At 42.3% G+C, this 25,517-nt stretch overlaps 2 protein-coding genes across 4 annotated transcripts; both read left to right on the top strand.

Annotated features, from left to right (window-relative positions):
* Positions 1–956: 956 nt before the first annotated feature.
* LOC308331317 (gamma-crystallin M2-like) lies at positions 957–23,633 on the top strand (the record flags this gene model as incomplete). 3 transcript variants are annotated; one of them, XM_080786702.1, is made up of 3 exons in its annotated part: positions 957–989; positions 6,428–6,670; positions 7,541–7,822. In XM_080786702.1, 3 exons carry the CDS (start codon positions 957–959, stop codon positions 7,820–7,822), a joined length of 558 nt encoding a protein of 185 aa, XP_080642828.1. The 3 variants fall into 3 exon arrangements, with proteins under 3 accessions (XP_080642828.1, XP_080642829.1, XP_080642827.1); XM_080786703.1 differs by lacking the exon at positions 957–989 and adding an exon at positions 5,976–6,005; XM_080786701.1 differs by lacking the exons at positions 957–989; positions 7,541–7,822 and adding exons at positions 22,931–23,170; positions 23,361–23,633 and having other exon boundaries at positions 6,548–6,670.
* LOC308330337 (gamma-crystallin M2-like) lies at positions 1,060–1,746 on the top strand (the record flags this gene model as incomplete). Its single annotated transcript, XM_080785186.1, has 2 exons — positions 1,060–1,335; positions 1,453–1,746. 2 exons carry the CDS (start codon positions 1,060–1,062, stop codon positions 1,744–1,746), a joined length of 570 nt encoding a protein of 189 aa, XP_080641312.1.
* Positions 23,634–25,517: the final 1,884 nt, after the last annotated feature.

Here is a 25,517-nt window from a genome sequence, read left to right as displayed (position 1 = left end):
CTCCATATATGGCCAGTACAGAATTCATTCTATATGTTGATCTGACCCCCATGCCAAAGCACCAGCGCAACAAACCATGTGTAACCCAGATTCGGCACCTACAAGGGACTAAATTATTTCCGCTCCTATGCCACCAAAATGTGGAACGCCCTACCAACAGTCATTAAGACGTGCGAATCCCTTGACTCCTTCAAAACCGCTCTCAAAGGGCACCTACAGACGGCTGCAATTCGAAACTGGCCCCCGTAGAATCTGAATACCCTCCCCCCACCACCCACCCCTTTTTCCCCTCACTGTATATGTTCCTTTTCCCTATTTTACCTCCTTTATGATGAATTCCTGTTCTGTTCTTTGGCTATATAGAAGTGTCTATTTTTACGTCTCTAAATGTTTTGATGATTTGAACATGGTGGACCCTCTTGTAAACAAGTGTAATGCTTTATTGGGTCGTCCACTCACAGTTAACAGTCTTTGTATTGAGTTGTGCTTGAAATGTACTGTAATTCTGCAAACTGTTAATACAAATATTTCAATCAATCAATAAATTCGCCTAGCAGTCTGCCGTCACCCAGGCAGATGCGTGTACTAAGGGTGAGGTTGTGTGTGTGTGTGTGTGTGTGTGTGTGTGTGTGTGTGTGTGTGTGTGTGTGTGTGTGTGTGTGTGTGTGTGTGTGTGTGTGTGTGTGTGTGTGTGCGTGCGTGCGTGTTTACACTTTTCCATTTCAACATAGACACGCCTACAGAAATATTAGTGTTGAAAAGCCTTTCTGTGTCAAGAGAAAGGGCCTTTCTAAAGGACGTAACCTTGGTACTCTATAGGCCACTATAGCATGTTGCTGACTAAGAGATTCTCACAGAGAGGCCACGCGCTCTTTGGGTTCTGTCAGGTATAAAAGGAAGAGGTTAACCAGGTAGGAATACAGTTCAGGTACAGCAACAGCTCAACTGCAACAAATATGTCCTCCGGCGGAATGAACATGATGGGCAAGGTAGTGCTTTTTGAACGATTCACTTAATACTTTTATCCATGTCTGTAATTCTTTCTAAATATGACCCATTATGAATGCTGTTGACAAATGTGTTCTTTTTCAGATCACCTTCTACGAGGATAGGAACTTCCAGGGTCGTTCCTATGAGTGCCAGAGCGACTGCTCTGACTTCTCCTCCTACCTGAGCAGGTGCCACTCCTGCAGGGTGGAGAGCGGCTGCTTCATGGCCTACGATCGCCCCAACTACATGGGAAACCAGCACTTCATGAGGAGGGGAGAGTACTCCGACTACATGAGCATGTTCGGATGGAGGGACTGCATCAGGTCCTGCCGTAACATCCCCATGGTAAGCTTAATACCGTTCTTATTCGTTCAATGACTTCTAATCCATTAATTCACCCATGAATACCCTGAGTCTATAGTCATATGCAAACTCCTAAATGAGATATTCTTCATTTTACAGCACAGGGGAAACTACAGGATGAGGATCTACGAGAGGGAGAACTTCGGCGGACAGATGCACGAGATGAACGAGGACTGTGACAACTGCATGGACCGTTACCAGATGAACAACTGCATGTCCTGCAACGTGATGGACGGCAACTGGCTGATGTACGAGCAGCCCCAGTACAGAGGCAGGCACACATACATGAGGCCTGGCGAGTACAGGAACTTCAACCAGATGGGAATGGGCCAGGGTCAGGGCCAGAACATGAGGTTCATGAGCATGAGGCGCATCATGGACTCTTACTACTAAATGTTGACGCAAATGTTCACTTTACTTTGCCACTGAAATAAAAGTACATCCGTTCCACTATTCATTTTCTCCTGGTTTCTTTTGTTGAGATGATGCAGTTCAGCCTATTCCTTGCCAACAGCACATGGTCATTTCAGACCTATGCAGGGACATGGGGCTCTACAATAGTGTCTTTTCTGTTTTTCTGAACATACAATATGATTTCAACGTACATTTTAATGTACACCTTGATGGGCACCTTCATCAGGTTGTTGTATGCTTTGACAACAAAGGCGAATACATTGTGCAAGCTTTCGCGGAAAATAGCAGATCGACATGCTCACATCACACCACGTCTCGCTGCATGCAACGTGTTCAACAAAACCGTGCTGGGGCTTTTAAATATGTCACCGCCGGCTGAATGCTACTGTCTTTTCAGTCACAATATATGATTTTTGTAATTGAAGCTTCTGTGCTGAACACTGAACAACAACCCAGGATTATATCAGTTCACAGTGTCTAATATAAAGTGTAGCACATGCTATTGTGGGTCTGTTGATTGTTATAGATGCGTTTGACCACTTTCAGCCTGTCATCCCTATTTTGGGCATGCCTTTATAGGAGAAATCTCTCCTATAATTGCACCAATTTTGTTTTAAACTTTGAACATTCAATGGATCTTTTGGGGTCTGGGGTTTTCTGAATAATTAGGCTAAAAAAAGCTAGTGCTGTGATTTGCCTGTGGATAAAACTTTGAAAAAAAATTGCAAGAAGAAGTGATCTACAAGCTCACAGCACATAAAGATGTGACATGTTGTGAGCTTGTAGATCAGTGATTTTCACCACACAACACTATCATAAAATAATAAATTACGTTAAATCCTTTTTGCCCGCATACAGGTATTCAGTGTGTGTCCAAACATCAATTTCTTCCTTGGGTAAAACAACACAGCTATCACCATTGGGATTGACGTATTCATTATTACATTTCATGTTTTTTTACTAGCGCAAATCTACATTGGTTACGTATTGTATTGCAGGGACTGTAACTGTGATGTAATATAGAAATATTTGAACATATCTGGCTATAATCATGACCAAAACAGGGACACAGACACCAAATTGAAAGCAGTAGGCTATAATGATTTTCACATCTGCTATATAATGGACCTTTAAAAACAAATATAAGCAAACGGTGCACTCAATCAGTTGTTTTGTGAATGTTTGAAATAAAACGGTGAAATAAAAAAGGTGTATTACTTTTAATTGTCAAACAATGCAATAGTCAATTCAATTGGTTGGTAATCATTTCAATACCAGTGCAATTGCATCAGCAAACAATTACATACAGTGTATTTCAAGCTAAATTTAAGTACTACCAGGACACCAGATAAACAAATGTTTCCGAAACTCAATTTATGGCCACCCTTGACGATTATTATAGTCCAGAGTCCAGACATGGCAGATGGTGTTTATGTCCACAAAGCCAACGAGAGCCCGGTGACCAGCTCATGAACAATCACTATTTCTGATCAATTCTGAAGTAATTGCTTCTGGAAAATAACAGGAGACATATATTGTCTTGCTGTGTTGCTTTTCGATGTGTACACTGTGTATAATTTTATAGAGGTATCTAAAGAGTACTACCTTTCTGAACGTACCAAAGTATCGTTTTCCTGTCTGGCTTAATTGGTTGCCATACTTTGCTCCGACATGCCATTGGGTCCGATCGACTACCTACCCCAAACCCTCACCCTAACCATAACCACGAGCACGGGGCAGCATGCACACCTAAACCTAACCCCCAACCCTATCCCGAGCACGGGGCAGCATGCACACCTAAACCTAACCCCCAACCCTATCCCGAGCACGGGGCAGCATGCACACCTAAACCTAACCCCCAACCCTATCCCGAGCACGGGGCAGCATGCACACCTAAACCTAACCCCCAACCCTATCCCGAGTCGGACCAATGCTCCTTCGAACCAATGATATGTCGGATCAAAGTATGCTCCCCGTCTGGCTTGAGTGGCAGCAAGAAGACATGGAGGAGTCGCATGAGTGATGTCACTTGGGCAGTGACGCATGCCTTGCAGCACTACCATTCTTGATGAGGATGTACGATGATTAAAGCGCCCCTCACTTCACACGGGTGTGTTTTTTTTTTATAATCTACTGTACGGTAACCTCCCTCTCGCCCTTTCTGTATCCAGCTCCTTGATTGACAAGTGGTCTTGGGAAGTTCCATGGGTCAGGAGTGCCCCTCCAGCTGAATCAAGTTCAGTGTGGGTGTAGGGTATAACAATCTTTTGGAACGCACTCGCCCACCTTAGAGGACCACAATGGAAACAAGCCTAACGGCTTTCTTGTGACTTTATCCTTTTGAAAATATATTTTTCAATAAAGTATTCAATCAATCAATCAAAAGTCAACTGGTCGTGCATGCATGCAGTGCGCAAATCTATTATGTACAAATAAAGATATAAGCCCACAAAGAAAGGTGTAAACACAAAACAGCTTGCAACATTTCAATCGCAGTATGGCCCGGGTCAGTCAGTGGCGTTTTCTTTTTTTTTGTGAAAAAACAATTAAAAAAATAGAGCATATTGTTTGGTTTGTAGTGCATGCTGAACCAAAAGCCTTGTGGGTTCAATACAAAACTTGATAATTGTCCCCCTTATTATGATAGTCAGTGGAAAAAGAGACAGGATAAGGGGAGACAGGGGGGAGTGCAGACAACTTATGATTTAGGCATTTAGCAGACGCTCTTAATCCAGAGTGATTTACAGTAAGCAAGAACAAAAAAACATGGTAATACATCAAATACATCAAAATAGTCATCATGAATCCTACATAAGCTTAAGAACCTAACAGTGGAATATCTATCTAAGGAAACTATATGTGTATACACTACAGAGTGCCATGTCTACATAAAGTGCTTTTTAAGTTACATGCATACGCCTGTAGGAAGTCGAGGCTATAGGGCAAGTACTACAGCAAACGGTCCAACCCAGGAGTCAAACCAGAGATTCGCTTTCAGGCTTTTTTGTGGTACGTGCCCACGGTGCCCTAATCATTATTCTATCGAGTCACCCTGACCATAGCCTCGATACCCAGGCTTTCATTTCGTCTGCGCGAAAAATGAAAGCCTGGAGTTACGCATTGGCTGCCTTGGTCTAGAAGTGGGAGTCAACGCTTCCGGGTGGGTGTCGCTCCAAATTATATGACGTAGCGCTAGATCCAATCAGGGCGTGCGCAAATCTCAGCCGCGACCCACCCCTATAGACCAGAAACTTAACACGTTAGCTCAAGCTACCCTGACCACTAAATGATCAATTGTCAATTCATCCTTGGGTCCAAGTGGATGTTTGTGCTAAATGTAATGAAATTCCCTCCAAGCATTCTACGTCATAGACTGGCCTCCAAATATTATGAATGGGTCCTGCACTAAGTACTCTGACAATGGCAGTGGGTATACAACAGATCACTACATAACAAATCCAGGTAGGCCTACATCAGAAGGTATTCTCTAAATAATTTGCAATTGATGCAATTTTCAAATAGAAAGTATTGTATTGTTCTTCTGAATTTAACGGTTCAAGTACAATTAAGTATTAGTGGAAGTAACTTAAGAGGAAATGTTGAAAAGTGATCTATTGACAATTAACTACAATTATCATTATTATAGAAATGTTAGTGTTTAATTAAAAAAATCGTATGTAATACAGTACATTGTATTATATACATTGTCATGATGAATATATTTGAAAATTGCTTGATGCACTTTGATTAAATCTAAAACCTAATTGATATACAGTATGTGTGATGGTGATATTTATTAAAGCTATTGTGGAAATTAAGATATTAAGTATTGTGGATGGAAATTAAATCTTGATAATAATTTACTGGCAGGTTTAATGGACGGGAGTTATAGTCAAAACGTCCCTATACCTAAACATACAATCAGTGGAACAAGCGCTGTGTGGGCCTCACAAAATAGGTATTGTATTACCTGGTCAAAAGGGACAGAAAAAACATTTCTAAAGTCTTCGAGGGCCCAGTCACGTGGATGTATGACACAGTGACTCGACACACAGCATGGCCTCTCTGTGGTTGCTGGGTCAGGGGTTTTCACAATGGGGGCCGCAGATTCTTTAGGGTTTTGTCAGGTATAAAAGTAAGGGTTAACCGCAACCAGGACAGCAGTGCAGCAGTAACAGCAGCATCAGAAGCAGCTCAATCCCACCAGAATGACCACCTCCGGCATGAACATGGGCAGAGTAAGTGGCATAAAAATTATTACAAAAATCCATTGAATACTGCAATGGGAATTAATCTTCTCACTATTAGTAAGTAAATCAGGATTTGAACTCCATTATTTTATTGTATATGTCATCACACCAGAGAGAGACTAGTGTCTCCCTCCAGAGCTCCCCTCCGAACTCCCCACACACATGGAAGGAAGATATATACACAATAATGCATATATCTGGCACTGTAGTTGGCATTCTAAAATGAGTTTGTCAGTGAGGAACAGGTGGTAATTAGAGTGTAGAGTATCATCTACTAGTAGGCTACATTCAATGAATCAAATACCATAGTGTTTACATGCATTTTTGCCACCACAATACATCAATCAAATCATAATGAATGCATGATGTGTACTTTCTCCTAAAGCCATGGGTGTTTCTCCTTTTTTCAGGTCACCTTTTACGAGGACAGGAACTTCCAGGGCCGTTCCTATGAGTGCATGAGCGACTGCTCCGACTTCTCCTCCTACCTGAGCAGGTGCCACTCCTGCAGGGTGGAGAGCGGCTGCTTCATGGCCTACGACCGCCCCAACTACATGGGAAACCAGTACTTCATGAGGAGGGGAGATTATGCCGACTACATGAGCATGTGGGGATGGACCGGTGGTATCAGGTCCTGCCGCATGATTCCCCAGGTAGGATAAACATCTATTTTAATTAGATTTCTGTACATCATCTCACAAAGTGGCCTGAAAGTGGTCCTTTTCATTCAATGACTTAAACCTCAACATCCGCATTGTGGTGAAAACGCTTGCAGAAAATAGCTCGACAAGCTCATAATGTGTCGACACTGTGAGCTTGTAGATCGGCTATTTTCAGCAAAGATATTTAATGTAGAGTGTAAACAGAAACAATAGTATAGAGCACTGAGGGACTCTACAGGATGATCTCCTGGATATTTTCAATACTACTACATTTTAAGTTAACATTGGCTGCCAGCCTGCCACTAAAGACATCCAGCGGTAAGCGCTTGACCGCCGACCGGATGCACGGAGCTTCTATTTTGCAGCACTTTCACTTTCCATTCCCCAAAAATCAGGAAGACAAAATCACCATTACTAAGTCCATCTAGCAAACTTTATTTCTCTTCAGAAGTGTTAATATTGTAACCGTGACGCAGCAAAAAAAAAAGAAATGAGCCCAGAACATCCGCATTCTGTTCAATCACCGGTGGACGCCTATAGAGCGATTCACAGAGGGGTGCCCTGGCGCGGCCATTGCTGAGGTGTAATCCATGGAGCAGGTGCTCCGTAGGCCAGGTGTAGCTAATCAGTGCTGTTGCGCTTAATGGTACACTTCAGTAACGGCCGCACCCAGGAAACCCTCTGTCTATATAGCAACCGGGCCGCTGCTAGAAAATTTATATTAGCTAGACCATTCTGAATCCATATAAAGCAATATAAATATATTGTATTTGGCGAAACAAATTAAATTAAAAACAGTAAATTAAAACAGTTATCTCGATTTTTGGCAGTCCATATAAACCTTTTCTTTTCCACAAACAGCACAGGGGCCAGTTCAGGATGAAGATCTACGAGAGGGAGAACTTCGGTGGTCAGAGTTACGACCTGATGGACGACTGTGACTCCATCATGGACCGTTACCAGATGAACAACTGCATGTCCTGCAACGTGAATGACGGCCACTGGCTGATGTACGAGCAGGCCCACTACAGAGGCAGGATGATGTACATGAGGCCCGGAGAGTACAGGAACTTCCAGAACATGGGCTGGGGCAGCGGCATGAGGTTCATGAGCATGAGGCGCATCATGGACAGCATGTACTAGACACTGCAATCATCAAATAAACTTTGGTGATCATAAAAACCTTTTCATGCATCATAATTTCTCTACCCAATCACATTTTAAAGGTTGTGCTGTATTTTTATATTGCGTGTACAGCCAGGTTCATGAGAGTAAAACTTATTTTGTTTGGCTTCCTTCAAGAAAATAGATAATGATAAAACCGTTTAAGATTTTTTTAAAGAAAAAAGAAAGAGAGAGTGCAAAAAGAGCAAAAAACTAAACTCTCTCCTCTCTCTTTTATTTCTATATGAATTTAGATTAAAAAAAATGCAATTTCAATTTTAAATTTTTCAAAATGGAGGATATAATGCTCCAATAATATTGCTTCAAATTGCAATGAGGAAAGTACAAATTTCACTATTTCAAACAGGGTAAAACACAGCTATCACACTCAACTGTTTCGTAAGAACCACCAGGGATTGGGGTTCAGATAGCTCTGGTCCATAGCCTTCTACGATTCTGCCGTGCAGTATAAGGCTATGGGACTTTCGGTTTTAAATCTCAAATCGAAATCAGACCAGCCTCTCCTCTTTAGCGTAAATAAAAAACGTTTTTGCTATACTCACCAAAACAAAGGCGGGTTGTGTCATTAGAAAGCCTACTTTCCTTAGTGGACGCACTCTGAGCCCCCCACCACACGTATAAACGGTACTTTTTGGCCAGAAAGGGATTTTTTTTCACCGGAAGAAAAATATTCTCTATGAGGCAATTCTCTGGGCAATATCGGTAGAAGGCGCAGTGGAGTAACTAAAAGTATTTTTTTCCCCGGTGGAAACAAAATCCCTTTTGGCCAAAAAGTACTGTTTATACGTGTGGTGGGGGGCTCAGAGTGCGTCCACTAAGGGGGGCAGCGGACTGACCTCATGCTTCCTTCTATGCATGAGGAGTCCAAGCTGCTTCTTTTCACCTGACAGGGGGGAATTTCCCCGGCCGGACATAGTGCGTGGAAGGAACACGTTATTTTCCGACCAGTTCCTTTCCCCTCCATCAGGTGCCCCAGCTGGCCAGGGCCCAGGGGAGGTAGTTTTAGAGACCAGGATTACTGCATGGGCTTTTTGTGGGTGTACCTACCCTAGGGGACACGGGGAGAAAATGCTAACTCCACACAGAGGGCCCTGGGCTGATATTTTTAATACGAGCTTGCGAGCGAAATGTTCCACTTCTTTAGTTTTCTTCGTTTTCTCTTTTCTCTAAATTTAACACAATCAACGGCCAATGAAGGGCCCCAGGAGCCCTTGTCAGTCCCTCAAACCCAGTATCGCTCGGCCCAGTTTCCCAGACAGGGCCCCTGGGCTACGGCCCCAATGGCCCAATGGCTAATTTGGCCCTAGTGGATGCACTCTGAGCCCCCCAACGCACATGTTTTATTTACTCTACAGACAGTCAATAGAAAATCCCATTGAAATATTTTCTTTTCTGGCCAAAAAGTGCATTTCATACGTGTGGTAGGGGGCTCAAACCGAACTCATGCATGTTGGCGATGGACCAGACCCACCACCCTTCCTATTTGATGGCACCCCTGTCCACTTTGTCTCTACCTTCAAATATCTCGGCTCGACAGTGACCAACACCGGTGACCTCCAAACAGAGGTTGACCGTAGTCGCAGCCTCCGTCATGCAGTCCTTGTGGAGGCCGTTGTGGAGACACCGGCACATATCCCAGGGAGACAAAGCTCAGAGTCTACAATGCCTCTGTCATCTCCGTGCTCCTGTACGGCTCGGAAACATGGACGCTGAATAACACGCTGGCGGCCAGGCTCGATGGCATCTCGTGGAGCCAGCATGTCACTAACCAGACTTTAAGAGAGCTAACCCAACCGTTCTCAGCATATCGTCTTGCAGCAAGTTTGTTGGTATGGCCACGTCATTCGCCTGCCAGAGGAACACCTAACACGCACCAACCCTGGCCTTTAATCCCCAGCAAGCTGGTTGGAGACGACCTAGAGGCACCCCCCGCACCCGCTGGCTGGATGTAATAGCCCAGGACCTTAAAGCATGTAACGTGACTATGGCACAAGCACAACATCTTGCCCACAACAGACCCAGATGGAGAGACCTGGTTGCTATGGTCTATACGTGCCCTGAAGTGCAAGAGGACTAAGTAAGTAGGGTAGGGGCGCAGAGTGCGTTCACTAGGGAAAGTAGCCTTTCGCCGCCATAAAAGCGTCTTTGAATTGGTGAGTAGCGAAATCGTTCTTTTTGTTTTTGCATAAGTCAACAGGCTGTGCAGCCTGCATGAAGTCGAGAGTAATAGCCTTACGGAGAAGTCCTTAAGGCTATAGGGACCAGAGCTATACTATATATGTAATATATGTATATTTATGCCAGTAAAAAAAAAAAAAAGTAATACCTGACCGTGATTATTCTGAAGCACTAGTATGGGTGGGTGGGCATACACTGTTTCAGGTGGTTCGATAAGAATACATTATTTAAAAAAAATAATAATAATAATAATAAATAAATAAAAATTCAGCTGGCCTTTTTCACATGTGACCTTGTACATTCGTCTGTGGACTCCTTTGAAAGGGTGGATCTTGGGTCTAAAACTACAGTTCTGGAGGAGAGAACACACAACAAAACTCTTATGTTGATTGTGTCACATAACGTCATTTTTAGGCGACAATGTCGTTGTTTAACCTTAAAATCTGTGGTTGATTTATCATGATAGAGCCTCCTCAAAAACATGCTCCGACTTTTTCGGAGATGAGAGTTAAAACGAGACGTAGTCAGTGTGGTTCATGTATTGGTCTGGCAGCCTTGCCCCATTGAAAAACTGCCCCTGCATTGCTCCAATGTCTCGGTACTGTGCATGCATTTCTTTTTTTTTTTCCTTTTTTTTTTTTAATACTGTTTTTATTAGGCATTTTTGAAAGACAATTTCAGATTTAGACAATGATAATAAGTAATTCAGTTAAATAAAAATGAAAAAAATAACAGGCAATGTAAATGTTCCACATACAGTATAATAAAAAAATACATAAGTGTAAAACAAAGAAAAACAGTTAAACAATGACAAGTGTGAACAGACAAACAAAACAGACAACAGGACAGACACTCTTGCTCTCAAACTACCAACATGTTGTGAATTAAGTAAATTAGACATTCTTTTTTAAATAATAAAAAAATAAAATAAAGAAAAAACACTCAGTTCCTTTTCTTTCAGTTCCTTTTCTTTCTTTCCAATTTTCTATTGTGCTATCTATTGTGTAGGAGGGGTTAGCGTGCACCTATTAAAATATTCAATGAAGGGTTGCCATGTCTGGTAGAACCTATCTTCACTCCCTCTCAATTCAAATTTAATCTTTTCCAATTGTAAGTAATGCATAACATCCTTCATAAGTGAAGTGTGAGTTGGAACCTGTGCTTGTTTCCAATTCAACAGTATCAGTCTGCGAGCCAGTAGAGTCACATATTTTACCATGTTATATTGGAAAGTAGACAGTTTGACCCCGGGCCCTGTGACTCCCATAATTGCTGTTAGTGGATCCGGGTCAAAAGGTTTTTCAACAATGTCTGACAGTGATTTAAATATATTTTGCCAATATGATCTTAGTTTTGTGCAATGCCAGAACATATGAGCTAGAGTGGCCGGCGACTGGCCACATCTGTCGCAGGCTGGATTCACATTTGGATACATTCTGTTGAGTTTTTCCTTTGACAAATGTAATCTGTGTAATATTTTAAACTGTATAAGACCGTGCCTGGCACATACTGAAGAAGAGTGCACAAACTTTTGAGATGTAGACCATTGCTCGTCAGTGATAGATATTCCTAAGTCGTTTTCCCAAGCAGTTTTTAAATACTCCAAGGAGGCATTATTATCTAAACATGAGAGAGAGTTATAAATAATAGAAACACCTCCTTTGAGCAATGGGTCAGGTAGAAATATAGATTCCATTGATGAGTTGGGAGGTATGTTTGGAAATGAATCAGTGTGTTGTGTTAAAAAATGTCGTATCTGTAGAAATCTAAAGAAATGTGATTGGGGTAAATTGAATTTGCGTCGTATTTGTTCAAAGGTCGGAAATAACCCATCAATATAAAGATCTTTGAAGGAGTGAATACCATTTCTATGCCACACTTTAAATAATGAGTCAGAGAGGGACGGTAAAAAAGCATGGTTAGCGACCAGTGGTGCGCGCACAGAGCCCGGGTGCCAACCGAAATGCTTTCGTATTGAGAGCCAAATTTTGAGTGAATGCGAGACTATGGAATCCTTTGGCAACTTAGTATATCTTGAGGCCACTGGGGAAAAGATTAAAGCTCTGTGCATGCATTTCTATTACAATGTAGCCTACATGGGCTTCATCTAACAGCTTTATCTCATCTTTAGTTTCAACTCCTTTTTGATTGGAATCCAGCAAATGAGTATCCACCAGGAAGAAGTCAAAACTAACTAAGTAACTAAAGTTCTCAAATAATTGTAGTGGCAATTGTGACAATATTTGCCTCTGAGATGTATAGTAGAAGACAAGTATAAAATATTGAACATTATACTCCAATTAAGTAAAAGTACTTCAAAATTGTACTTAAGTCCAGTATACTTACTTTAACTTTTCCAACACTGGTTTGACCCATCTATTATGTGACAACAGTGACATGCACATGCAGTGTGCTGTGCACCACAACCAAGAAATATGCAATATTGGAACTGAATGGCTGGAAAATGGAAATGAAAATTTTGCATAGTACACATAGGGCTCCATCTTGCGCCACCCTTATCTCTTATCTCTTATTATATTTTTGAGTGGTGCAACCACTCCCTTACGGAGCTATGTGTGTGGGTGGGTGCCTGGCTGGGTGCGTCTGAGCATGAAAACAGCACGGTTGTTTTTCACCACCTGTGCGCAACCTAACACACACAAACACACACGCACATTTTAACTGTATATACAGTATGGTGATTTCGGTTGTGCCAGTACAGTACAGTGACAGTACATTAGGAGGGTACAGTAGAGGGACCCCCACACGATAACTCTTCTCAACCGCTTCGGACGCGGGACAGCTCGCCGGAATCAGGCCGGCACCCTGACCTCCACATCTGACCTCACCTACACCAGATTCATTCATTTAACTTGTGCTTCTCAACTGTGCCATATTAAGAAGCTCTGTTTCAGGGCGAGGTCGCTTCTCATCCCTCAGGTCGTCTTACTGGTAAGAATACAATAATTAGAATATATTAAGTTGTATTGGTCGGGGGGGTAGGACCAAGGGATTTGGGATTTGTTTATAAACATTTTGGTATTTGTTTATAAACATTTGTGATTTGTTTATAAACATTTGTGATTTATTTATAAACATTTTGGGATTTGTTTATAAACATTTGGGATTTGTTTACTAACATTTGGGATTTGTTTATAAACATTTGGGATTTGTAAGTCTCATGGGGGGGGGTAGGACCACTTCCAGTTGACCTGTAGTAAGGCTCATGGTCGGGGGGGTAGGACCAAGGGATTTGGGATTTGTTTATAAACATTTTGGTATTTGTTTATAAACATTTGTGATTTGTTTATAAACATTTTGTGATTTGTTTATAAACATTTGTGATTTGTTTATAAACATTTTGGGATTTGTTTATAAACATTTGGGATTTGTTTACAAACATTTGGGATTTGTTTATAAACATTTGGGATTTGTAAGTCTCATGGGGGGGGGGGGGTAGGACCACTACCAGTTGACCTGTAGTAAGTCTCATGGTCGGGGGGGTAGGACCAAGTCTCATGGGATTTGGGATTTGTTTATAAACATTTTGGTATTTGTTTATAAACATTTGGGATTTGTTTATAAACATTTGGGATTTGTTTATAAACATTTGGGATTTGTTTATAAACATATGTGGCCCCCACCTAGCTTCTTAATTTTGATCTCAAAGTGCACCAGATTGAAGCATTTTCATGGCAAATTTACATTTTTTATCCGGCGTGGCAAAGCAGGAGGGGGGGGGGGGGGCTCTGTATAATTATGTTGCCTATAGGGCCTCAAAAGGCCTAGAACCGGCACTGGTTAATACCTACAGGTTTACAAACTAGACATAGCTATAGTAATGTCCTGGGCACTATTTTTATACGTTTTATATTGTGAAGTGTGTGCCCAGTGTTTTGGTGAACTTGGGAACTGGCCCTGCAGTACAATGAGTAGTTCCCAAGCAGCTTGGCAGAGAGGAGAAATGGAGCAATGTTGCAACAGCAACACTAGGCCTACATCATTTCAGTTTGATCAGTTAACATTCTGCCACGTTCGACGGAAATAGTGACAGCGTGACTCTACATAATCAGCTTTATTGTCACATCACAGATGTGAAAGAGTGGGTTGGTGGGTGGGGTTGTGCATAGTTAGCTTTTTTCACTTTTTTCCACAGAGGAGAAAGGGAAGAAAAATAAGGGGGGGGAGCAAGAAAAGAAACAAAAAAATATCTACATTATGTGACTGAAGCTGATTGATGGGCAGTCATCATAGTAACTTTCCACAAGAGGGAAAACACGTTTTATTTTCCTTTTAGTTTTTTCTCTAAAATGGTCTGAAGCAATCCTGCATAGGAGGCCTTAAAGGGACACTTCACCCTTTTTGCAAAAAAATATATGTTAATGACGTTTAGAAGCTTTAGAACACTTTCCTGGGAGTCTTTATGTGTGTAATATGTGGTTTTAGATATTTTAGATTGTAGCAGTGAGCCTGTTGTCTCTGATGTCATGGACACTGGTCTCACTTCCTTCCTGGACTACATGTTGTCTCAGTAAGACAGCTCTCCCCCCTATCCACAAGGTGCACCAATGCACCAATTAATTATGGGAATTGTAGTCCAGGAAGGTAGTGAGACCAGTGTCCATGACATCAGAGACAACAGGCTCACTGCTACAATCTAAAATATCTAAAACCACATATTACACACATAAATACCCCCAGGAAAGTGATCTAAAGCTTCTAAACGTCATTAACATATATTTTTTTGCAAAAAGGGTGAAGTGTCCCTTTAAGTATATTGAAATTGAAACGGGCCTCCCTCAGGGGGGGCCTCCACCCTCAGGGGGGGCCTCCACCCTCAGGGGGGGCCTCCACCCTCAGGGGGGGGCTCCACCCTCAGGGGGGGGCTCCACCCTCAGGGGGGGTCAACCCCCGCCACTCTTGGCCCTGTCTCTCTCTCGCTCACTCACTCTCACTTGCTCTCTCCCACAATGTTAATGGTAATGTTACACCTATTTTATGTAAATAACATGGTAAAATGTGCGGCATTGGGAGGTAAAGGGGAGACACTTTAATTGTGAAGGGACGACAGGATGAGGAAAGGTGTTGTTGCTAATTGTCGAGAGTAATGGCTGCGTGTGATATTGAACAGTCAAACTATTTGTATCAATACGGCTGTATCAACCAAATAATGATGTCATAGGTATAGGGGGCAGAACTGTTGGAGATTAAACAACAGATAACAGCCAGCACCAGCAACTGTGTTTATTTAATCACATGTGAAAAATGTGGCTTACAATATGTCGGAGAAACAGGTAAAACAATAGCTACAAGGCTGAGACAACACAGATACAATATTAACAATGCAAAAAAGACAACTACAAGGATTGTTCAACATTACATGGCACTATCTAACCCTAACCTAAACCTAACCGCAAGCACGGGAGCAGTGCATGTTCGGACTAACGGGACTTCGGATCTATGGGCAGTTCCCGGACTTCAACACAATCCCAACTGGACAGTATAGGACAAAGACGTTTTAATGAAAAACAGTGGATCAAGAACCTCAACACGGATTTTCCTAGAGGTTTAAACATATCAGACAAGTTGTTTTGATTTTGTACCAAAACTCCACAGCCATATACATGCTAAACACAGCCAACAATCAATGGGAATCAGACTTTGAATATAGGAGAAAATCTAAGAGTGGTTAGATCAGGCTTCCTTCAAATACATGGCGAATGCACTTACATACGTAAGTACAATGCACTGAAGTCCCCTCAGTCAAGCCCTGCCACTCTTGGCCTCTCTCTCTCTCTCTCTCTCTCTCTCTCTCTCTCTCTCTCTCTCTCTCTCTCTGAACAGTCAAACTATTCGTATCAATATACGGCTGTATCAACAAAATAATTATTATGTAATAATTATAATTATGTCAATTATGTCAGGTATATGAGTATACATTTTTAGATAAGATATAAGCCAAATAGAATTAAGCTACAGGGAATGAATTAAGACCCCCGTGGGATCTAGAAACAGAGCCTACAGGTGGATGCTGGGGAGGCGGTAGGAATTGCAAAACTTCATGAGCATGAGCACAGCAGTTAAGCAGCGAGGCAGAGGCAGCAGCGACGACCACACAGCAGGAGAGAGAAGCCAGGAATGAGCAGGTATAGGCAGAGCAGTTTAAATAAGCCGCTCTGGCCAGGCAGAGAGTACAGGAGACTAGTCACCTGACCAGGTAGACGTGCTCACGAGTTGTCTGTCTGAACTAGCTACGCAGGCTGCGCATCATTAATGTGTAAGTCTCGCGATCGAGAAAGGCCGTCATAGGCAGACCTGTATCCCGAGAGAAGACAGACTATGCACCCACTGCACAAAATGAAGTGGAAACCGAGCTACTGTACACTTCCTAACCATCTGTCCATTGTACCAAGACATCAGAGACACATACTTCCCACAGAATACAACCACACACAGAGATTTTGATGAACATGACCAACGACAAAAAACTCCCATATCTGCTGGGCGAAGTACAACAATGTGCAAACACAGCAGCAAGATTTGTGAGTTGCTGTGATAGGAGATAGGATACAGGACAGGCATTGACAGTGGGAATCCCAGATTCCCTGGGATAGGCAGCTGCTTCTTCCCCCCACATGTCAAAGGCTTAAGGCCTTGTCTGCCATTAGCTGCTCAGGGGCATGGCGCCTCGAGTCATGGCCTTGTATGCCGACTGCATGCGGCGCCCTTCGGCGTCCTGCTGCGTTTATGGACCAGAGCACTGACGTCATGGCCTAGTGTGGCCCTCTTAATTTGAGGTAAAGAGCTGCCTATTGTATTTGTATGTTTTAAATTGTAATAAGTATTGGTTATTAATTAATTGGAGCTCTTTACCTCTGCTGTTTTTGTCCCTATTATTTTGCTTATTTGTTTTGTTTGTGCAAATCAGCTGTTTTAATGATTTAACTTAATAGTAGTTCCTCATAACGGTGTACATTTGGCCCAGCTGTGCCATTATAGCAGGTATCAGATAGCAGTCCGACAGGTGGGATGGTCACGGGTGGTAGGCTGTGTTTGGGATTTAGTATAGTCTGCATGCTTATTCCTAGTTTTATTGCGAGTGTTTAACAGTATCTTATCTTGCAGTGATTGAAGAGTGACGTGTGTCTTGCCGTGTGTGGGCTCTTTGGTGGCGGTTAGACATTTCCCTTCTCTCCCCTCACTCCCTGCTTCTCTCCTGTGTCGGGACGTTTAAAACCCCTGCTACTAGTATAGTATAGCATATAGGCCCCTAACTGTCATATTCGTAATCCCTTTTTAAATGCTTTTGATTGACCTGTGGTAATAAAGTCACTTAAGTAGAATTTTGTATTAAACATAATTCAATAAAACAATATATATTACTTTCAACTGGAACTGCACGTCTCTGCTCCCCTTCCAGGTTACTATATTGAAGATTCTGACTTTCACATGTACATCATTTTTGTTTTGATTGTATTGTTGTATTGTACTTTCTGCTTTGGCAATGTAAACTTTCTCTTTCTCATGCCAATAAATCCCATTGAATTGTAAGTGGAATTAATATGTCCTTATCATGTCGAGTCCTCCAGCCGTTAACCAAATTCGGCTAACTTCAACACTAAGTTTGAATGCGCGGAAATGTCTGTGCTAAATTACTTAGACGTGAGTTGTGTTATTAGGCTACCTTAACTTTCATGTCATGTACATTCCAAATAAACAAGTTTTAACCACGCTATGGTGTTAAATGAATGTGTTTTATTTAAATTAAAATGTCTTTGTTTGTCTAGAATGTTGAGTGCCGGCCTGATATTGGCTAAAGCTATATGACGTAGGTTTCTGTGATTGGCTTTGGCTGGTTTTTTTTCACATGTTTCCAGGGTCCCATGAGCCTGTTGCTGCTGTGACCAGTGTTAGTTGCCAGATTTTGCAAGAGAAAACGAGTACAAATGTTTTTACACCGGCTATTTGAAAATAGCAGATCTACAAGCTCACAGCAACATGTTCTGAGGTTGTACATATTGAGAATAAATTGAAATGCAACACAAATCTTGTATGGGGAATGGGGATCCCCGGCACAATCTACTTTCAGATTGACGTCCGTGGACAATTACAGTTCTGATCTTAAGGCTAATGTGAATTAATAGCAACATTTTTATAATTTCCTTACCCTTCATTTTTATGAAGGCTAATTTCCTTAAACCTGACTCCGCCAGATTGCAGCAGTATTGAGTTCACAAGTCCCCTCCTGCCTGCATATGGTCTCTCTCAAGCAGAAACGTTGAACCGGAAGCGGCAGGACAAAAATCTGATGTCTCCAAAAAAACGTTGGATCACATATATTTTGAGATAAGGTATAAAGGTGCATGAGCATGGCAGCAGGCGTATACTGTACTAGGACCTTCAGTGTTTGATTCTTCCAACAAGAGTAGAAACACATCAAGGTTTCCTGACAATATGGCCTTGAGAAACTGACAACGGTGAATTGGTAATTCTTTGATTTTGATCAAATATATTATCGATATTTTGTCAAAACACATATAGGTACACAATATACCGTATGTGCATGAGTAGGCCTTTTGGGAGAATGGACTCCATTCCCACATATAAACTAATAAGTAGAAAATAGGTTAATGATAATATGAATAATCCAACCAATTGCACACAATACAAATAAATAAACATTGGCTGAAATGCAAAGTAGACTAGATTAGGCCTATATAAAATAGAGTTGTCCATGCAACTTGATTTCAAAGTTAGCTTACCATATTGTTTGTTAATTAAGCAATATTACACAAGAGAGTTTTACCGTCATTAATGGTACGCCTGCAAAGTCAGGTGTGACAGATTGACAGGTGTAATGTCAGGCTGCTACAAGACACTTCATCCCATCACATTCCCAAATGTAAAAATCACACCTTCGTCTTCAAACATTCAAAGCAGGCTATCCATTGTCAATGGCATTCAATGTTTGTGTTCACACAACCATGTTTGTTTACACAAACCCTCAGCTGGACATAGGCTCCTCAACAACCATAAAACAACATGCACACTCTCCCAGGCAGCCTACTAGTATTGAAGTAGTAGTGTTGAGTATTGATAGACTGCAGAGTGTAACAACAGCTAGTTTCTTTCAACTCATTCCAATTACAAAAATTGCAAGATAGCACCCCATAGCATAGCAGAAGACAACATGCATGGCACAATCCATTCAGCAAAAATTACAATTCAATTCTGACCTTTGATGTCTTCAATCATGTAGTAATCCATAGTCAAGGACGGATGCTGTTGTGGAGTTGCCCAGTAAAGCTGAAGTCATCAGGATACAACTGTGATACAAGTGTGAAGAAAAACAAATCTGCTGCATTCTAGAAACAAGCACATGGTGACAGGGATCAGGCAGGCATGACCAATCAATCTATGCAGGTACAGATGGACAAACTATAGGCAGTGCTAGTGGCTTCGGATGCAAATAGGAAAATGAATAATACCCCCCACTGCCATATTTTGCTAAATTGAATGCAGTGATTGCATTCACATTATGTTATGCAATGACACTACTGTCATCATATTAAAAAATAAATAAAATAATTGGCTGCGGGCAGAGTTAGGAAATACCTGGGCCTAGGCCCAGGTAGGACCATGTGTGGATACGCCCCTGCCCATAAGACACATGCGCGCACACATGCATGCGCATTTGCGTGCACGTGTGCAAAGCGCACAGACACACTCACTATTAAAACATGCAGACTATAGCCTATTTAGAAACAGGGTTTACAATATTTGATCGTATCCATAAAAGTCAAAAACAGTCTGTGGGGGCCAAGGGGCCAAGGCCCCCATGAGGAATTGGACCAGGGGTCTCTGCCCCCATGAGGAATTGGACCTGAATGTATATATTCGCCTCGGTTCATACCGCATCAGGTCGCGCCGCGCCCGTTCGCGCAATTCTCGTCTTGCATTGACTTTGTATGTAATCGCGCCGCTCTAACCATTCAAGTCTGGCACCTTAACACCTCTTTTTTCCTCACTGTCCCCATGTACACATGGTAAATGGTGCATTTATATAGCGCCTTTACATATAGATTGTGCATTACATTCACCCATTCATACACCGATTGCAGCGGAAGCGATGCAAGGTACCAACCAGCACATCGGGAGCAATTTGGGGTTCAGTGTCTTGCCCAAGGACACTTCGACATGTAGACAGGAGGAGCCGGGATTCGAACCGCCGACCCACGGATCATTGGACGACCTGCTCTACCTCCTGAGCCACAGTCGCCACAGTGATCTTCGTATATAGAGACGGCCACATATGGAGCGTGTCACAAGGCGTGACGGACTGACAACCAGACATGGTGGCATGCAGATCAGGCATTGAAATGCTAATCTGGGTGCTTGTTTCAATGTTTTCACCTGCCAGGTAGGTAAGGGTATGCATGCATACAGTACTGTACTCTGCTTAGGCTTCTTGTTCACAATGAAACCACCACCAGCAAGAACACCCTGGCTGGAAACAGCGATGCCATGCCAGCCTGCCGTTGAAACCTTCCGCCGTCCCAGTGACAGAACACACACAGCACCCGCCGAGGCGGACAGGACTAGCCTGCAATCATGGCATTTAAACATGCTCTTCTGTTTATAATCTAAACACTGTGACACGTTTGACAGTGTGAGAGGGAGAGAGAGAGGGAGAGAGAGAGAGAGAGAGAGAGAGAGAGAGAGAGAGAGAGAGAGAGAGAGAGAGAGAGAGAGAGAGAGAGAGAGAGAGAGAGAGAGAGAGAGAGAGAGAGAGAGAGAGAGAGAGAGAGATTATTATTTTTGTTTGATTGTATTGTTCCATTTTGGCAATGTAAACAAATGTTTTCTCATACCAATGTGAGAATGTGAGTAATGGGTTATATGCACACAGTATAAACCTGCATCCAGACAGTTATGTCACGAAGATGCAAGATGAAGCTAAGGCCAAATCCCAATCTGCTCCCTTGCTGACTCAATGAGCCCTCACTGACTTAGCTGCTCGTTCATGTGAAGTCTGCGAGGGCTTGAGGGATGTCCCCTTTGAAATCGGTAAATCAGTGAGTGCTCAGCCCCGCCCCTTTATGTGCCCTTTGCCAAAGTCAGCATCGATGCTGACTTTGGCTGACTTTGGCAAAGAAATGACCCACAGTTCATAGCGTTACCAGGGGAATGAGGGGGATCCTCCGAACGTCAATCATTTAAGTATGCAAATGAGTTATGTATCGCGGTTAGAATGTCAACAAACACAATAGTGCTTTCTCACTGTTCTCATGTATAAATAGGCCAAGCATGTAGGCACTGGCTGTGAATAAGGACAGTTTTTATAAAGTGATGCATGAATGGCGGACTAATATTCAAAGTGCTGTCCCATTCCTTTCACAACAATTTGGAGCCCTTGCAGCCTCTCACCCTCAAGCACTTACAGCTGACGTCACTATAAAGTCAATGAGGGTTCAGGGCTCAGGGCTTGAGGGAGGCAATTGGGATTGGGTTTAAGAGCAGGAGTCACTTCCTGGTTTTTGACAAGGACTGTCTAAAGAGGACGAGAAGCGAAGACAACATGGCGTCGTGCGGTCGACGCCATGTTGCTCCATGGTGCTCCATGGAAGGAAAGAAACATGCGCAGTGGGCTTTATGCAGCCAACACTTCCTCGTTCAGCTTCCTTGGTCTCAACTGTGCATGTTTCTTTCCTTCCATGGAACACCATGTGAGCAACATGGCGGCGCCCTTACGGTCTTCGCGTCTCTGGTGGATGGAAAATGAAGCTTGTGCACGGCTGCAACTTGCAGCATGGGCGCCCAATAGCAATTGCTTTGAACTTCTCACTCATTCTCACCACTAGGTGGTGCTACAGCACCTGCACTTTGCCCTCTGGACAGAAATGTGCCCTTTTGTACAGTGTACAGTATTGTAGGCTTACAGTGTGTGGACCATGGTGACATTGATCAATTCTTGATAAAAAAGCTTCTAATATATTATTTATGCCCCAAAATATATAAATCTCACACTATTAAGGCAACCGGCTGCACAAGGTGCCCGTTTTTTCACTTCAGTACCTGCCCCTCTAAATGTCTGTGCACGCCACTGTTGACACTGTATATGGATTCATTGGAATGGGTCTGTATTCATGAGTGCACCATGTATAAGCTCATACAAACATTTTATAATAAACAAATGTGCAGACTGCATATTGTCTCATAGTTTGAACTACAATTATGATACTTCAATATTGAAAGAATATTAGGAATTAAACTGTATCGGAGTATGTTGTTATTCCACAAGGACAATACAAAGCTGGGCCTCTTCTAACAATTGCACACCGCCGCGAATCACAATGCGTTGAAGGCCACGTTCAATTGCATTGTAAAGGGGGGCCTCTGTTCCATGTTGCTCTGTCAGGAATTTAAACAATAGGGTCATGTACTCTTTGGGTGTGTGGTCAGGTATAAAAGAGAAAGGGCCGGCATTGAGGTAACGGTGCAATCGTTTTTAGACCTATAGGGTAGACACTACAACCATGACCATGGGAAAGGTGTGAAACATTTCTTTTGACTATTGTTAAGTGTGATTTAACATGGTTTTAATCCATTAAAACCACAAAAGCATCCGTGCCATTTAGTTTTTTTGCACTGGCTATTCAAAAGTAGCAGATATACAAGCTCACGGCTCGTCACATCTGCTATTTTTGAACATTCATGAAGAATCTTGAAAGTCTGAGAACTGCTGGTTTAGAAGGCATTTGTGTAGAATCGGCCTCAGGTCTTAATGGGTTAAAGGAATGTGTATTATGCTAGATATATACGTATATTTGTGAGACCTGCAGCATTCATAAAAAAGCTTTATTATAATTATATATTTTTTTTTCTCAGATCATCTTCTACGAGGACAGGAACTTCCAGGGTCGTTCCTACGAGACCAGCAATGACTGTGCTGACATGACCTCCTTCCTGAGCAAGTGCCACTCCTGCAGGGTGGAGAGCGGCTGCTTCATGGTGTATGATCGTTCCAACTACATGGGAAACCAGTTCTTCGTCAAGAGGGGAGATTATGGAGACTACCAGCGTATGGGAATGAGCGATTGCCTCAAGTCCTGCCGCATGATCCCCATGGTAGTTTCTTTTACCTGTTTGCATCGTCACCTAAGCTTCACGACACCACACTGAACTATTTAACTGAAAAAGGTCCCAAGATCTACAAATATAGATTGAATCGTATTATGTAGCCTACTATCTATGACAACAGCTTCTTCAGTTTTAGCTGATAATTTTTTTGGTTTCTTCACACTTGTCCCGTCTACAGCACAGAGGCCAGTTCAGGATGAGGATCTACGAGAGGGAGAACTTCGGCGGACAGATGCACGAGCTGATGGACGACTGCGACAACATGCAGGACCGCTTCCAGATGAACAACTGCCAGTCCTGCAACGTGATGGACGGCCACTGGCTGATGTACGAGCAGCCCCAGTACAGAGGCAGGATGTGGTACATGAGGCCCGGAGAGTACAAGAACTTCAGTCAGATGGGCAACATGAAGTTCATGAGCATGAGGCGCATCATGGATTCCTGTTATTAGTGCAACCGTGTAAAAGTGTATACAATAAAAAGTGAATGCATTTCTTCAAAAAAAAAGAAAAGGCTTCCTGGATTACTTACTGCATCACAAAGGATATAATTTCACAGAATCAGAATAGTATTTTTTTCCAAAACAATTAACTAAGAAAGGGAGGGGGGGAGGGGATAAGCAGGAAAAATAAAGAAAGTTTGAGCGTTTGAGGGCTTTCTTTTGTGTGATTCTTAGATATTTAAGTTGTTGCCACAAACGGTACAACCAAGGTCTCTCACTGTACATGCTTTGCTACAAAATCAGCAGCATAGTACAGAACTCATGATACAATTAGGCCTATATTGTACATGTTCTATAGGTGTTGCAATTACTGTACTGTAAGTAGAACAGAGCAAACATCCAGCAGACAGGCATGAGTGGCTTACTATGGGTCACTACATTTTACTCCATAGGACGGCAGCAGCATGCAGCTTTATACTCTATTTCACTTCATAAGGGTTTCAACACTTAAGTTCAGACCAGAACAACCCAGATGAATCTGTAATGTCTTCTATACCAATCATGCCAAACATACAGTATGATTCTGTATTCACAATGCATATATAAATATACAGTGTATTAATACTCTATCTACAGAGCAATCTTCGTTCCTACTCTCACCTATGATCGTTAAGTGTGGGTCATGACCGAAAGAATAAGGTTGCGGATACAAGCGGCCGAAAAAAGTTTTCTTCGACGGGTGGCTGGCATCTCCCTTAGAGATAGGGTTAAAAGTTCAGTCACGTGAGAGAGAGTCGGGGTAGAGTCGCTGCTTCTTCGCCTGGAAAGGAGCCAGCTTAGGTGGTTCGGGCATCTGGTTAGGATGCCTCTCGGGCGTCTCCCTAGGGAGGTCCTCGATGCACGTCCCACTGGGAGGAGACCCCGGGGCAGATCAAGATGCAGTTGGAGGAAACACATCGACTCACTGGCCTTGGAACGTCTCGGGATCCCCCGGGAGGAAGTCACTAAATATTGCTCTGGACTACGACTCCCGACTACGGATAAGCGGTTGAAGATGGATGGATATTAATACTGTAAATACAGTATGGGCCTAGATGAAATATGACCTCTATGCCTTTAAAAAGGCATTATGTAAAGTTTAAATATTCAATAGCCCACTGAGGTATAATTGTATATGGCTTTTTGTTTCCCATGTATTGTCTCCATTTTATTTACAGATAACAGTCCAATTTAATTCTCGTTTATACATCATTTGACAATTATTATTGTTGACTAATTATATATGGATAGTGTGTGTGTGTGTGTGTGTGTGTGTGTGTGTGTGTGTGTGTGTGTGTGTGTGTGTGTGTGTGTGTGTGTGTGTTCGAATGGTTCATTTTTAAACTGATTAATCTGATAAAAATCGTATCGTGTGACAGCCCTATATATAGAATATATATATATATATATATATATAATTAGAATATGTTTTTTATAATGGATGCTCTCAATGTATCAAGGGTAGCCTATAACCATGGGAATTGTGTACATAAAGGAGTTCACTTTCAACATTGAGGCTATTGTTATTTATAAAGTGGTGATTCAGAATCCTGACAATTAAAACTATAATGTCTTTTGTAATTTGGCACCCACGCTATCTTTTCAAAAAGGCTGACAAGTCATTTTGACTAACAGCAATGTTTGTATTTCGGGAGGATATAAAAGAGCTACGCTTGGCAATCAGAATTTACAATGGGAAAAGGAAGGCACGTTTTTTTGCTAGAGAAATCTTTTGTTCTCTAGAATTTGGTAAAGGGTTCGCTTGAGAGAACAATACACGTCAAAGTCACGGCATTAAGCATAAGCTTTGATAAGCTCGCTTCCATTATGACTGATTTAATACATTTAGAAAGC

Source organism: Protomyctophum bolini (genome assembly GCF_963924005.1).
Source record: "Protomyctophum bolini genome assembly, chromosome: 16".
Taxonomy (NCBI): Eukaryota; Metazoa; Chordata; class Actinopteri; order Myctophiformes; family Myctophidae; genus Protomyctophum; species Protomyctophum bolini.
The sequence above is the reverse complement of the archived record's forward strand: the minus strand, read 5'-3'. Positions and strand labels throughout refer to the sequence as shown.